Consider the following 15036-nt stretch of genomic DNA (forward strand, 5'->3'; position numbering starts at 1 on the left):
TGATCTTAACAAATCTTTATTTGTTAAAATGGCCACAGCAACTTTTTGTGAACTGTAGAAACCCTTTTAGCCCAAAATGTCCACAATAGACTTACCAACTAAAACATATTTAGTGCTTACCTTTGAATTGTTTACACAGCATGTTATTGAATATCTGAGGAAGTAAAGTCCATCACTGCATTCCAACAGCTTAATCAGAAGTGTGATTATCTCCACAAGGCCTCAAAATTTAGCCTAAGGATGTATGCCAGTCCCTCATATACTATGGTGTAGTTGTAATGTTATGCAAAGCATACATGCAACTATAAACATGCATATAGAAATATTTGGGTGAAAAAGTTAAATCACAGACATATTTCTAGTAGCGCTTGCTACTAGAATGTGTTTCATCAGTAGTTCTGAATGTGAATGAAAACGTCCTGTATTTATGTTTCTGTTTTTTTTTTTTTTTTAATTTTATCAGGCATCCCTGAAAATACACATTCTGAAACCATGCTGAACGTTTATAAGTAATACTTGCTGTCAACCGATAAGCACTGTTTTATCTTTTATCTTCTTTTTTTATAAAGTTGCCCTTCTACAAAGCAACTTCTGGTGTTCTGAGCAGTCTCTTTTCATAGGCTTAGTTTCATAGAAATCATTTTCAGTCGTTCCGTGCTATTTGTAGCACCACAGTTTAAGGCTACTGCTTGGTGACGGTGTCAGTCCAGGACAGCTTGCACCACAACAGGAAATGCTTGGTACAATACAAGAGGATTGAAAGAACACGAAAAAAGCTGGTGGAATCTGTAACCCCAGGCAAGACAAAAGAAACAGAAACCTATGCTGATAGAAGGTAATTGCGACATTAAAAAGCAGAAGTGTAGCATAAAAGACGGAGGCAGAGGACTAACTGCTCTGCAATCACAGATCAGCACACGTGCATTAGGAAAGGATGAGACAGACTTTGTTGCATGGCTCTAATACCATGAGGTCAGAGTGCAGAAATCACATTCCCCCTTGTATTGCAGTGTCAACACCTAACCTTGTTCATTCTCCAAACAATTTCATAGGTGCAATAGGATGGCATTCAAGATAGAACACTGTGAGAAAGAAACCCTGGTTAGAGATCAGTCTAGCTAGGCACTGCATCTACAGGGAAGATGAGCTGACAGATATATAGCTGTGTATATTGCACCAATCCATAAAGCTAAGAAATTTACAGTTATCTCAGTAAAGGTCACTGCAAACAAACATGCTCTATTGCCATAGCCTCTTTGACTCTTGTGAACCAAAAATAATTTCAGAAGATGCAAATACCAAGTTAGAGGAAAGGTCAACTTTTCTAGAAGTAAGCAATAAAGCACAAAAGCTGCACTAGCAGATACAACTGTTACTGGTTCTTGTTTTTTTCTCGTCAAGTGTATGGGCAGCTGCAAAGACAGGGAATATTTTCCATGCTTAATTACATGTTTGTAAAGATGACTGTGCAATTTCAAAGGCAGAATTTTTTGAAAACCATCCTAAAAGAAATTAAGACTGCAAGGATCACGGAAAGCAGATTTCTCTTATTTTCAGGAGCAGAGTGTTATGCTGAGAAGAGGGAATAACTAAGATCTGGACCAGACTTTCTGAGTCCAAGTCAATGGTGACTGCATCAGATTAGCTCCATTCCAACATTATTACAAAATAATTGTCAACTTTATTTTAACTCATATTCCTATATACTGTATCAAGATTTTTTTCAGTATCAATATGAATCAAACATGTACTAAGTCTTTTAAATACAGTATGTCCATTCTCATTTTAAAACAATTTGCATGTTCACAGTGCAATCAAATTCTCCATACTACTCATACAAACTCAGAGGCCAGCAGTTTAGTTGCATGCAGTACTCTTCTTGACCTCAATGTAAAAGTATTAGACAACTTAAGCCAACACCGTTGCATGCCAGAGCAGATAAAACAGTAGACAAATGAAGCAGGAGCAGGGAGACGAAGAGCACTAAATGAGGACAAATACGCCAAATTCCACTGACAGTCGTAGCTGATACCACCTGGGGAAAGGGGCTGCAGATCAGCACCTGCAAGCACAACTACAAGGACCTGGAAGGGTCTCCAGAAAGGGTTGAGGACTTTCAAAGAAGAGTGCCTAAAAGCATGGCTCTAATCTTACTATATCTTACTACATTAGGCTGGACAATCTTATCAGATGCTACAATTTGTTGCTCTGTTTACCATTATCAGGTGAGGAACTAAAGAAAACACATGAGTCACGGAAAGTAGTATCACAGCTTCATGTATGTGGAGTGTTAATGGAAAACGGTAAAAGAAAGAAGTTGCCACAGACAAGAGTGCGCAGGATGAGTACTTGCAGTTAAAAAGGGATGTATAGGATGATACCAAAGGCCCCAGGTTTATCAGCATTCTCAACAGTGGTCAGATGGTAGAGCAAAATTAGGAGATGGTCAAAACCCATTTTAGGGGTAACAAAAAGCACAAGAAACAACTACATAAGATACATACAACACACCACATATTGTAAAATTGCGTGTAATGCAGAGCTGAAGACCAAATTTGAAAAAGCAAAGTGTAAAGCTTTAGAAAATGTATAAAAATGGGCTCAAGTGGATCCACGCACAGGGAGAAACCATCAACATCAACACTATTCACTTCCTGGTAAAGCGGAGGAAGACAGCCCTATCATGCTCATCCCAGCAAAGACCTGGAGACAGCAATACTTTGTTGTGACTCTTCCCAGCTTAAACCTGTGAATCTTAGCACCCTGCAGAATATCAAAGGGTGACCCTAACATCAGAATATAAGGGGGAGTTACTGGGATTATTTTGGGGTTTTGTCTTCTTTCTTTTTTTTTTTTTTTTACAACAGTTTTAACTGTGTGTTGTTAAGGGGTTTTGTACTAATTAGATAATTGGAACTGTAAGTGTTAGTATTATTGTAAGGGAACTAACAATAACTGTTCTGTTTTGCTTACACTGATACAATTTTTAATTAGACCAACAATAAATTCTTAGCTCCAGTTACAAGGAATGTTCCCCTTTTTGCCCACAATATCACAAGCATAATGTCGCCACTGCTACTTTGAAAGCAGGAGTCTTCTGCTGTATACAGAGAAGGCTTCCCTAATCCAAATGTTTTGCAGACCAAAACCATCTGCTTTACTGAAATACATGAAGGAGTTTCCAGGCAACCACAGATTATTCAATCTGAAATTTTTAGTTGTATAGAAAAGGTCCACAAAAGTTGCTTCCCAGGCTTTGCATCTGGCTCCTTAATTTATCAAACCGTGTTGGAAAGCTTTACACAGTACACAAAAAATACAAGGGGAAAAAAAAGACAAGGAAAAAATTTTTGTTGTGACAGCTTTCAATACAGTTGATAATTCAGTATCATTTTAGCAGATACTTAGCAGTCAATACTTAAAAGCTCTTCTCAGCTAAAACTGACTAATATCATAGACCCTAGATAATCTGGAGAGAAGTGTTAGTTTCAGTGACAAATTTAGGAGTAAATGTGCACTTTTTACACTGACGATATAGTGATATAAGATGTGAAATATAAGATGTGCTAAACTGAACAATGTGGCTTTTGACATTAAGCGTATGCCTTCTTAAATCTATGCTATTCACCATTTTTTATAGTTTAATAGCTGTCTGCCTCACCAGGATTTTCTTTTTTCTTAAGCACTAAAAAATTATACACCATCTTATTGACCTGTCTTTTAAAATATTTTATAAAATAACTCCTCAGTAGCATTGACTGTTTCTACAATGAACCCTTCATTTTAACTATTGCAAAAACTCACCTGAAAACAAACATTTCCAAAATATGAACACTTTCTCTTTTCCTCCCTCTCTATGGGTACAAACACTTAAATTTGGAGAGCCAGGTTTGTTTCTGCACAAACTATGTTATTGTTTGTAAACAGTGTCAGACTTATACAACTCCACCATCATACAGGACAGTAGCATAATGTGGCTTGATCTATTTATCAGTGATAGTAGATGAGAAAAAAGTTCCAGAATAACAATTTAAAGTGTAAAAATGAAAGCCTTACGGATGCTTTGACGTTGACACCCTTCAGACTAATGGGATCTGTCCACACCTTTCTGAGCCCTGGGCTCCTTCTCCACGACCATTTATAAATCTTTTGGTCCTGAGAAGCTCTGCTTCACTCTGTAAGGCAGAATATTTCTCACAGAGCTGTGGGGGAGTAGTTCAAGTTTAAAACCATTTTCACCACTCTAAAGAAACTTCCTGGCACAGTTCAAATGCGCACTCTGTCAAGTTCAAACATATTTTGTCCAGGGGCCCAGGTAAAAGCCAGGGGAAAAGCTTATTAGAGTTCTTCTTAGGCAGCTTCCTAGGCTGCATATTCAGAACAAAACCACACAGACTACATTTGTGTCACTTGTGCAATATTAGTTCTTTTTTAGCTTATGGCATTAAATAATTTATTCAAAGATCTTTAAGTTAAGGTGTCTGTCATCGGTTACAGCATTGCTAACTCTCGTGCAAGCTGTTACGCATACTGACCCTGCTGACCTGTCTCAAAGTTGTTCGGGAAGAATCATTTTTGCAGTGAGTTCCTTATTGAAAATGTTGCAGAAGAGAAAATGGATGAAGTTATTTGTTAAAATCTTAGCAGGCCGCAGTAACGGAGAACTAGCTTCAGTGTTTCTAAGTATTCTAAGTAAACGTTGATACAGAACTTCTGACATTTTGTGATTTCATAGCAATTTTAAGCAGGTTTGTGAAGCACTCTAGGGCAGTGCAGCCCTTTCTTCATCACTAAGCAAGCTACCAGACAAGTGCCACTCAGTCCCAACTCTATTATAATTATAGGTTCACCTACGTAAATTACAGTGTAATCTGAAAATTGTGCATGTCCACTTAAACAAAAGCAGGATGAAAATCAAGAGAAATTACATGGGAGAAACTTCAGATCCAGTCCACTCCCCTGCATTTGAAGTGTCACTCCTCTCTGCAGGTTAAGACAAAATTTTTGCTATAATTTGCATAACATTCTCTGTAGACATAATTTGGGAGGGTTTGTTCTGCTGAAGCCCTTTCCAATTAAGGTATTTAATTTCTCATGTGAATTTCAACGATTTTCCTGCAAATTATGGAAATGAGTCAGAAAATATGACAACTGATATCCAAAGGAGTGACAATACAACAGGAGTCTTTTGTGGCTACAGCAACAGAACACATTTCTCCTTTAATGTTCTGGCAACAAAATAAAAAGGAGCTCTGCACAACATGGCCTACAAAACAAACAGAAGTCAGCTTAAATTAAATGAAAACAATTATTTCCCTACTTTTCCACTACTTCAGTCACAGTTTTAAATTGTTTCAATGATGCAAGACACAACTACTTAAGATAAATTGCAAAAAGAGAGTTCTAGATCCTCAAAAGTACCTGCAGCAGAATTTGTAAACCAAGCCTACAGTCAGAATAGTAAAGATTTTTCCAAGAGAAAATAGATTTAACTACAAAAATGAGGTCTCATCAAAAAAGATAACCTTTGTATGTAAATATTGAGGGATTTAGCTTTAGAGAGAGGACAACGGGGGAAATTTAGACTGAGGATGTTTGCTTGACAGAAGTGACATGGAGTCCTGATTTGTAGAGCTTGTCCTACTACCCAGAAAGGTCATTGTGATCATGTTAGTTAGTTAAAAGAATAAAACCGTATGTTTTTAAAAAGTTCATAAGTCTGGGTATTTTTGCTAACATTGCTTTGGTTAATAATACCAAAGTTAATTTTACGTAAATCATCAATTATCAAGCCAAATGTCCATCTAGCTGTTGTGTTCTTTGTATCTGTGACTGAAACTTGGTATAGCTTGAGAAGACTCCCTCTGACGTATAGAGAGTGAAGTGACATAGGGTAAGGTGAATCATTTAATGAATTAGACCTTTAAAGTAGGTCAGATGAATCACAGCTGTTGATCACCTCCACTGATTATTGACCTCCTCCAGAGAATATTTTAAAGGCAGCTGAAGGTAATTATCTTAAACATTGATGTCCAAAGGCTCACAGACATCCATGGCACGAAAGATACCAGAATGGGCTTGGGCAATAGTGTGAAGACATAATCCCTCTACAGAAGCAAAAAAAAGCCAAGATAACTCCCTCAAGTTTTATGATTTGAAGCTTTGTCTTCTGCTGGGGCTGGAGCAAATAGCAGTCCTAAGTTACAGAAGAATTCTGTAGAGTCCAAAAATCTCTCCCTGTCCTCTTGCATAAATAATTAATTCATCAAAGGAACTTGGGAACAGCCATAGATGGTAATACCAAAGGTTCACTTATGCAAGAGTCCTGTCTCCAACAGGGAAACCAGTGGCAATAAAATAGGAATGAATCTACAAATAAGGCAAACATACAGTCGCGTTTCTCCTGGCATATTTTCCCAGCTTCCAGCAGTCTGCAGCCAAGACAGAGAGAGTATCTCTTCTCTGAAACAGGCAATTATCTCTTGTTTACTCTTTAGTTTGCAACTTGTTTCTTGATGATGAGAGCAGCAGAGTCCATTGCAACCCACTGAAGGGAGGAGAGGACCTTCCCCTGCTTCAGAAACTACTCAGCCTGGCCCTTGGAAAGGGGTGTTCAGAGGTGGAAGGGAGCAGGAGTGAGGGGGTCTAAAAGGAGCAGGGCACCTGCGTTGCGTGCAGAGACCACCGAGAGTGGCAGACCAAAGCAGGGCCACAGAGGTGATGGGTCCCTCTTCAAGGATACTAGATGGAACTGAAGAGTTCATAGCAACTCATTGAACCGACTGAAACCAAACCTGCCCCACAGAAGCAGAAGTAGGTTATACATTGATTTGGTGTATTCTTTCTGACCCAGTCACTTTGAGCATCCTCTATTAAAGAATTATTATTTTATAATAATGATAATAATAATAATCTGGTTTAAATTTCAACAAAATCTTGCTTTACTGTACCTTTAAAATCTTTTGTCTCTTTGTGGGGATCTCATTATAGTTCAAAGCTCCAGACATGCCTGCCTAAAAGTTAAAATAGGAGCCAAGTACAATCCTCAAAGGGGTTTTACTTTCATCTTTTGTAATCTTTTCTCAGATGATTTATCAATGCTTTATCAATAAAGTAAATTCCTATGGGGCAGAATGAAAGCACTGTAGAAGTCTTAAAGTTTGCCATATCTGTTTATTTAAAGTCTCAGTACTAATCTTTCATTAACATAGATATTTCATAGAATTAGACTAAATAAATTGATGAACAGGTACAAGAAAACTGAATAGGAAAGTGTTCTGCATTTTAAAAGGCAGTTAAGTATGCAAATTTTATTATTTAAATTAAAATGTCAGTTCCCTCAAATTATATTAATGATTCCAAGTTCATAATGGAAAAATTGTATCAAGGCTGGGGACTGATAAAGAATTCTATAATCTTTCTAATTCACTGTACCAAATGCAATTAAAAGTTATTAGATTTCTAACACTTCGGTCTCTGTATGAAACATTATTCTGGTAGAAAATTAAACACTGAACTACAATCTACTTTCATTTTTATGAGAAAAACATATTGAACAAATTTACCCAAACCATCAGAGTACAAGATGTACTGTATTTTAGGAAATTCATTTCCATGCACTGGAGGAATAAAATCCATAGAGACTCACAGCGGCACTACTTCAGTAATGATAAATAAGTGACAGCTATCATCAAGATAGTGGAATTCTGGAATCACCAATGAGATTTCAGTATAAGTTTGCACGTTACATTAATTGTTAATAGAAATTATGTGCGTGCTTTAATAACATTTATTCATTAATCTGACAGGTTTGCCATGAATACAGAACAGGGAGAAATTATACAGAACACATACAGCCCCTATTTACTTTCAAGGTTGCAGTTGAAAATCAGCTAGTGAATAATAGAAACCTGCACTGCCAACCACGCCATTTGTTTTCATTTATTTTACTGACATAAAGTAGGATGAAAAACAATCATTAGTTATAGAGTTTCTTCTTGTACTGACTCCAACTGCTTTGCAGTTCTGAAAGAATATCTTACCAGGAGCATGTGCAACCAATGCTATGCAGTCTTTACTGACTGTCCGTGGCTTTTCAAAAACACAGACGTTGGGTTTAATTCAAGAAATCCTACATGGTTCAGTGCCCACTTATCTGAGACAGAAAATTAAGGATGAAAATTGATTTCTTAAACTGCCACTGTGAACACCTTCCTTATGTTCTTAGCCGCCGTTATTGGCTAAGCCAATACTAGCCACATACTTCAAATGCCTTCAAACGTCTTCAGTTTCTGCATCTTCCTACATCTTAGTAACATAGCACTTTTGCTGTTACAATACATCAGTATACCTTTTAACTTCTTAACAGACAATAATCTTTATGGGCTGAAATTGCCCATTTTTATGGCAAATACCCTGGAACAGGGAAGCTGCCATAGCAGCTCTGGCACTGGCGGAAACAGGGAAGAAAGCCCGGCTGACACGGCCCCTTTCCTAACCCCATACTGCTCCAGGGCACCAGGACTTCACTGCAGGACAATAAGGTCATGCCATGTGTATTGACAGTGTTAGATAACAGCTTTGCCCAAATCCACAGCAAGGTCCTGGTCCCCCAGAGTTCCCCTTGTGTAAGCGTTGCATTGCTCCCAGAATCTTTTGTAGTGACCTGGTTTGTTTCATCTGAGATAAAAATAAACCAAGGTGCAGTTCAGGAGACAATTTGTTTCAGGGATCACACCCAACCAGCAGCATGGGTGAGTCTGGATGAGGCTTGGGTCTCCCTGCTCTGTGCAGTTACTCCAGCATTACACCTGGTGGCTTCACGTGCTCACTCTCTATCGCATGTACCAGATAAAGCAACAGACATCCTTAGCCACATAATCTTAAAACACAGCTCTGCTCAGCTACAAAACTACCCTCACTGCAAACCTAAAAATGAATTAACCCGTACATACAATGCCAGGAAGAAACGCTGGGCCAATTGGCATGCTGTGGAGATACTGCCAGCCTGCTCTGAAGGAACAAGGTCCGAGCAGTTGGACACAAGCCAGCTGCACCTCTATGGCCTGAGGGCTGGGGATCAGTCCCTGCCATGAACACGTTCAGCAGCAAGGCTATACCTATTTAAACACGTTGCTTTGGACACAGCACCCCATATCCTCCCAGTGGTGCCATCAATACACAACACTGGTGTTTCCCTAGGTCCCAGCAGAGAGAACAGCCTTCTGCTGCTGGTATCTTTCTAAGCCAGTCAATACACCAGAAGTGCAGCAAGCAGATATGGGAGGTCTTGTTTACAGCCTGATCACCATTGTACAGCTATAACTAGCTCTATATTGTGCATAACAAAAATGGATTTCAATGTAGTATCTGTGTATATAATGATTCAATCAATGTTTTGTTGATTATGAGTTATTCCTCTTCAAGACTGTTGCCTCTTTTGGCCACTGGGGTGGTTGTACACAGTGGGAAATTCAGATTGCATGAAAAAATATAAATCCGAAATTCCATAACTTTCAGGTCCTCAGCAGACAAAAACATATTTTAAACTTTTTATAGGGCAACGCACAGGTAGGTTTTATAACTGTCCTTCAGTTAAATGTGAGCTTTAATTTGGTTCTGTTTTGAGGATACGCAGAGCCTGACCTCATACAGGTATATAACTAGCTGTATAAAAACCTGCACATAGAGGTTTATACATAGAAAGTAGCATACAGCTATTTTAATTTCACACATATACAGTGTCTTCCTGATATTATTTTGGGAAATTATTTATTCTGGTGATAAAGTAATGGAGACTGGAGGTTATACAAAGAGTTATCTATACTTAAGAAATAATGCCAGACTACTTCTTTTGTTCTTCCATGGAGTGATTATTTTCTGATTTCTATAATGCATCTTGGTCATCCACTCCAACCTACAGTGCAACTACGCCAAGGTCAAATTTGCTCATTCTGTAATGTTTACCCAGCTCATTAGTATTGGGAAGTCAGAAAAATGATGTCATGAGCACTCCTTATTATCTCTCTTGGGCTGACTGGGAAGTGACCGCATTTTGAAAACCTGTTCTGAGAAACTGCTGTGCTGACTAACCTGGTGGAATTGCAAGGCCAGAGACATATGGAAAAGGGCTTTCTGAAAAGATTCAGTCTCAGAAAAATATCACTGGTTTGTGGGGGGAGGTTGTTTGTTTCACTTAGGTAGAACAAAACTATGAAACTTACCAAGATCTAGGTAGATGCCTGGAACAAATGAGTTGAGAAAAAACATAAGAATAACACATCCCAGCACAGTCAGGCATTTGATGAGAAGAATTTTGTCTGTTATTCTGTGCTGTAGACAGGGAGAAAAAAGTTAGTAACTCTATTACAGAAGGAGCTATATATTATGCATAGAATTCACAAAAGTACGCATTAGTGCAAACTTCTGTTCCTGTATTGTATATTCCTCTTTAGAATAAAAGACAGAAATATTTAAATTGAAGTATTTAATGCATACTTATAAAAAACATGAATACGTGGCCCAGTGCGATCTAAGAGATAAAAGTAGCTAGCACCTGCTGAGTAGATTCCATTGTGTTCAGCTACTCCCACCACAACTTAATTTCCATAGGAGAAGTAGGGTTGAAATACAATTCCTACTACAAAATCACCCTTTGTTGCACATATGCTTTGAAAACCTATAACCTAGCCTAGAGGTCTGATCTTTCATGCCTCCTGTACAACTTTCATGGACAGGCCAAGCTCATAATCCCTACGCAGCTTCTACACCCCCGTGCCCAGGTCCTGCATCCCTGCGCCATTCTCCTCATGCTCCCTCCCTCAGACCCAGTGCTTTCCATAGTGACTCTGCTTCTCTGCCCTGATATCACTTTCGCCATCAACCCAGGGAATAACCTTCTCCCAGCCTGTGTCCTTCTCTTTTTTCACATAGTTTAAAACTCTACTAAAGTACGTCTCTGTTCTTTAAAAAGGTTGTCTTTCATGCAATGCCTAGAAAAAACTGTAAAACCTAATAAGAAATCCTGTTGGTTTTGTTCTTTTTTGGTGTGATACGTAGGACAGTAATGTCCCAGTCAAGGACCTGAGCTCCCAAACGCAGGCCTGGATTCATTAGTGTTGCCAGTGAGGTGGAGAGGATGTGACATTTAGACAATTAAATTTAGGTCAAATTAATCTCACTACATAGTTTACATATCATCAGACCCAGCGTCAGCATAAAGACTTAGGTGGTGTTAACATGCATACAGCAAAGAGAACAGGATTCATCCAAGTGGTTTATCCCTACTTGAATAACAAAGCAGGCATGTCCCAGGCAGCGTAGTAAATTAGAGTTGGCATTCAGTACTTCAGCAGGAGTGTACTCTTATCGTCATGCATCACGGTTATAAACAACCTATTGACACCTTCTGAGCCTTTCTAGCCATGGATTAAAAATTAAAGAAAACACTGCTAAATCCGTTATTGATCCTTTAAATGATATTTTTCTAAGGAACAAAAATATAAAACCTAACAAAAACTCACAACATAGTTCAGTAACCCCATCCCACCAAGATGCCAGCCAGCTAGCCCGCCAGCTTTTCTGCTATCATGAGAATTATTAAATTTGCATTAGATTCAAAGCACTCTCTCTGCACAGGTCTGCTTACATGGATACTGAGAAAAACTGCCATCTACTTACTTTTTTCTGGAGTTCTTGAATATTCGTTTCCCAGTTTTTATCTTCTTGTGAAATTTGCCTGAAAGAAAATGACACCTGCTTTTCCAGAGTGAAATTAGAGCTCTGCCAAGAGCACTGGAATGAATCCTTCTCATGACAAATAGATCACCCTTTCCCCCGTAAGGAGAAACTCATACCACAAGGGAGTCATGGCCTTCTTATGGCCAGCAACAAAATTCCCATGAGCATTCACTTAAGACTCCACTTCTGTAACATGCTCCACTTAGACACGAGCCCTTCGGTTCATGGAAGGAGCTAATCTCCAGAGTATAGACCCTCAGTATAGGATCTGGTTACACGCAATAGCTTCAGGAGTTGATGTGTGCCCTACTGCAATAAACAAGGATTGTGTGCTAACATCAACAAGTCAGAACACATATATTTTACATTTGCATTTTATAATGAAGTTTTTAAGATACAAATAACTTCATTGTGTTATCAGCGTAGTCAGCCCTCCAGCAAAAAGCCTCTGGGTTTGCAGTTCAGGAGTGCTGTTGTTAGAGATAATGAATTTTTACATTGCTGTAAATGTACTGTGATGGAGGAATTCTGATTTCCAAGATTAAATATACAATTTTTATTTATACTTCACAAGTGTCTTCTTTAGAGCGCCATAAAGTCTAATAATTTGTTATAATCTTTTGAAAAGGAGTGATTTTAACAGCCTTTTTTGTCTTGAAGTAGCGATACTGTCGCTCCATTCAAAGTGCTCAATATCAGCAAAGAACTATGTAGACAAAAGTCATCTTATTGCTGGAATAGTTTAAGAAATCATATTTACATGTCCTTGCTCATACTGCCTATTTAACATGTTTCTTATGAAAATTAATTATTTCAGTTTCACATTAGTTTAGTCAATTAATTTTCAGAATATTTATCAATGCTATTCTCAGTCATCAAACTCCACAGCATAACAGCTGGTTTCGTTGAAACATAAAAAAAATAAGGTTAGTATTTTTGTTAGTCTGAGTTTATAAAGATTTCTTTTCTATACATAAATGGTTAATTACGCCTTCACTGAGGTTCACACTGAAGACTTGATTACGAAATAATTTTAAAATGCAGCAGTTCACTGGTGACATATTTTTCGAACTCAACACTGAAGAACACTTGAATTTTTAAGTAAAAAAAAAGAAATTATAGCATTTTATTACGCTGAAGCCACTATTGTAAGGAAAACTCTAATGACGTATTTGTGATCTTTTTAAACCAAAAACTACCTGAAATTTCTAGGCCTTTACATTTGGGTCACATTGACAGATATTTTCCAGGCCTTACACACCAGTTTTGTCCTGAAATACTTTGTGTTTTACTGAGGCTGAGGGAGGCTCTGCCACAACATGCATCTGATGCAAGAGGCAGCTAAGAATAATAATACAGGTCTTGTCCCAGAGAAGATCCCCGAAAGCCCTCACTTTCACCTTTGCCTAAAATTCCAAGAGGTGAGCCCTTGGTTCGTTGACCAACCCAAAATCTTGAGAGTCTCAGCTGAGATGAGACTGAGATGAGCAGGAGCTCCCCGCCAGTCCAACAAACGGCCTGTGCCTGCAGCTTGTCCCCACCGAGGGTTGGAGCAGGGGGGAGGTGCGACACACTGGTCCCCGCTCACCTGTGAAACGTCCTCAGCTTCTTCCTCAGGAGCATCTCCAGAGTCAGCACCTTCTGCATCAAGAGGCATTTCACGGCAGTCTCCTCTCTGCTGGCCGGGTTAATGCGCTGTGCAGTCAGTCTCCAAACATAGATCTCATGTTTTAGCTCTAAAAAGAAACAAAGTCACTTATCTTAAAGCAGGTATAATGCACACAGAACCAGAGATGCACAAAATATGTGTGCTGCAATAAAACAAGGATAGCGTGCTAACATCAACAAGTCAGAACACATATATTTTACATTTGCATTTTATAATGAAGTTTTTAAGATCCAAATAACTTCATTGTGTTATCAGCATAGTCAGCCCCCCAGCCTTGGGGTTTTGTTAAAATTATTGGAATTTTTAACAGAAAAATCTGTTAAAATTATTGGAATGGTTTCCCAACAATTTTCCACTTAGAAAGTTGCTGTTACCATTCATTTTGCAGAGCTGAAGGGAATGAAGAATATACAGAAAAATTTCAAAATTTTAAATTAATAATCTCGAAGTCCTTTTCCAAAGAAATACTGTGTTCAAATGCTTGCAAATGCCTTCCACAAGCTAAAATCATATCACATTCATTTTTCATCAGAAAATAAACTGCCGATATAGGTTATTATACCACTAACAGGATACTAGTCCCTTTGTAGTTAGGAATTTCAGGAAATGTTCCTTCACTCTATTCAGAATGGACAACATGTTTCCATTCACTCTACGTTCATACAGGCAATTTTATCTCTGTTCTCTGTAAGGCAAAACTGAAATTTAGCACTGTCTTATGGAATACTTTTTAATAACATTTTAAAGGTTTACTAAGAGGACTTAATTCTTAGGCACTGAAAATATCCATAAATACAGCTGCCTGCATGCAGACCTGAATGATATCTGATCCTGTGTAAATTCAGACAGACTGATTAAAACTTGAAATCAGCCTCCAAAATCTCATCAGGATTCTCAACACTTTTTTATTGATTTTTTTCCAGTATTGTCAAGGCCTTGGAGAACAACCAAAAAGCATGTGTTCCTGTTCAAGAAGGATCTTAGACTGGGCATGCAAAAAAAAAAAAAAAAAAAAAAAACACCTTTGGATTTTCCAGGAAATCACGAAAGAAATAAAAGCAGAATATTCATCCAGAAACTCTCGCACAAATGCTTCCTGATGAAGCAACAGGATGTTTCTTCACCCTTCACTTCTATTTCCCTCACATTTGATGTCATCAAAGACAATGTGTCAAGAATTTATGGCTTTATATCTTAAGATCCCTGTTCAATCAGCAAATTGTTCTTATCCTCAGAAATAGATGTGGAAGTTTTTGCACCATGTATACAAACTACATGCATTATTTATAAAAAAATAAATTATGTAATAGCATAAGAAATATTTAAATACATTTTAATGTTGGCAGTGACATTAACATTTACTGACGCAAAACCTTAGTGTTTCACAGTATCTATCAAAAAGAGCATTAAATGTGTTTAATTCCTGACTCTTCCTTTGTGACCAAGTATTTATAATCATAATACACAGTGAATCACGTAAAGATTGACCATAAGAGGGAATCAGACTTGACAGAACTCAAACATTTAAGAGCAAAAGTAAGCATGTCCAGAGTGTGCATAATTTACACGACAAAGCAATCTGAACAGCAATTGACTCATAGTTTGTACGGTTCGTATCTACAGATGAG

General features: G+C 38.0%; 1 protein-coding gene across 1 annotated transcript in view; it reads right to left on the minus strand.

The window, feature by feature from the left end:
- The window catches only part of OCA2 (OCA2 melanosomal transmembrane protein), a 171804-nt gene that overhangs the window by 73521 nt on the left and 83247 nt on the right, over positions 1-15036 (minus strand). Inside the window, exons 15-17 of the mRNA XM_054219851.1 lie at positions 13328-13475; positions 11680-11737; positions 10224-10332 (exon numbers count right to left, since the gene is read on the minus strand). Of these exons, the coding sequence (XP_054075826.1) occupies positions 10224-10332; positions 11680-11737; positions 13328-13475 (315 nt within the window). The remainder of the gene's footprint in view (positions 1-10223; positions 10333-11679; positions 11738-13327; positions 13476-15036) is intronic.

The sequence above is a fragment of the Rissa tridactyla genome, chromosome 1 (genome assembly GCF_028500815.1).
Source record: "Rissa tridactyla isolate bRisTri1 chromosome 1, bRisTri1.patW.cur.20221130, whole genome shotgun sequence".
Classification (NCBI taxonomy): domain Eukaryota; kingdom Metazoa; phylum Chordata; class Aves; order Charadriiformes; family Laridae; genus Rissa; species Rissa tridactyla.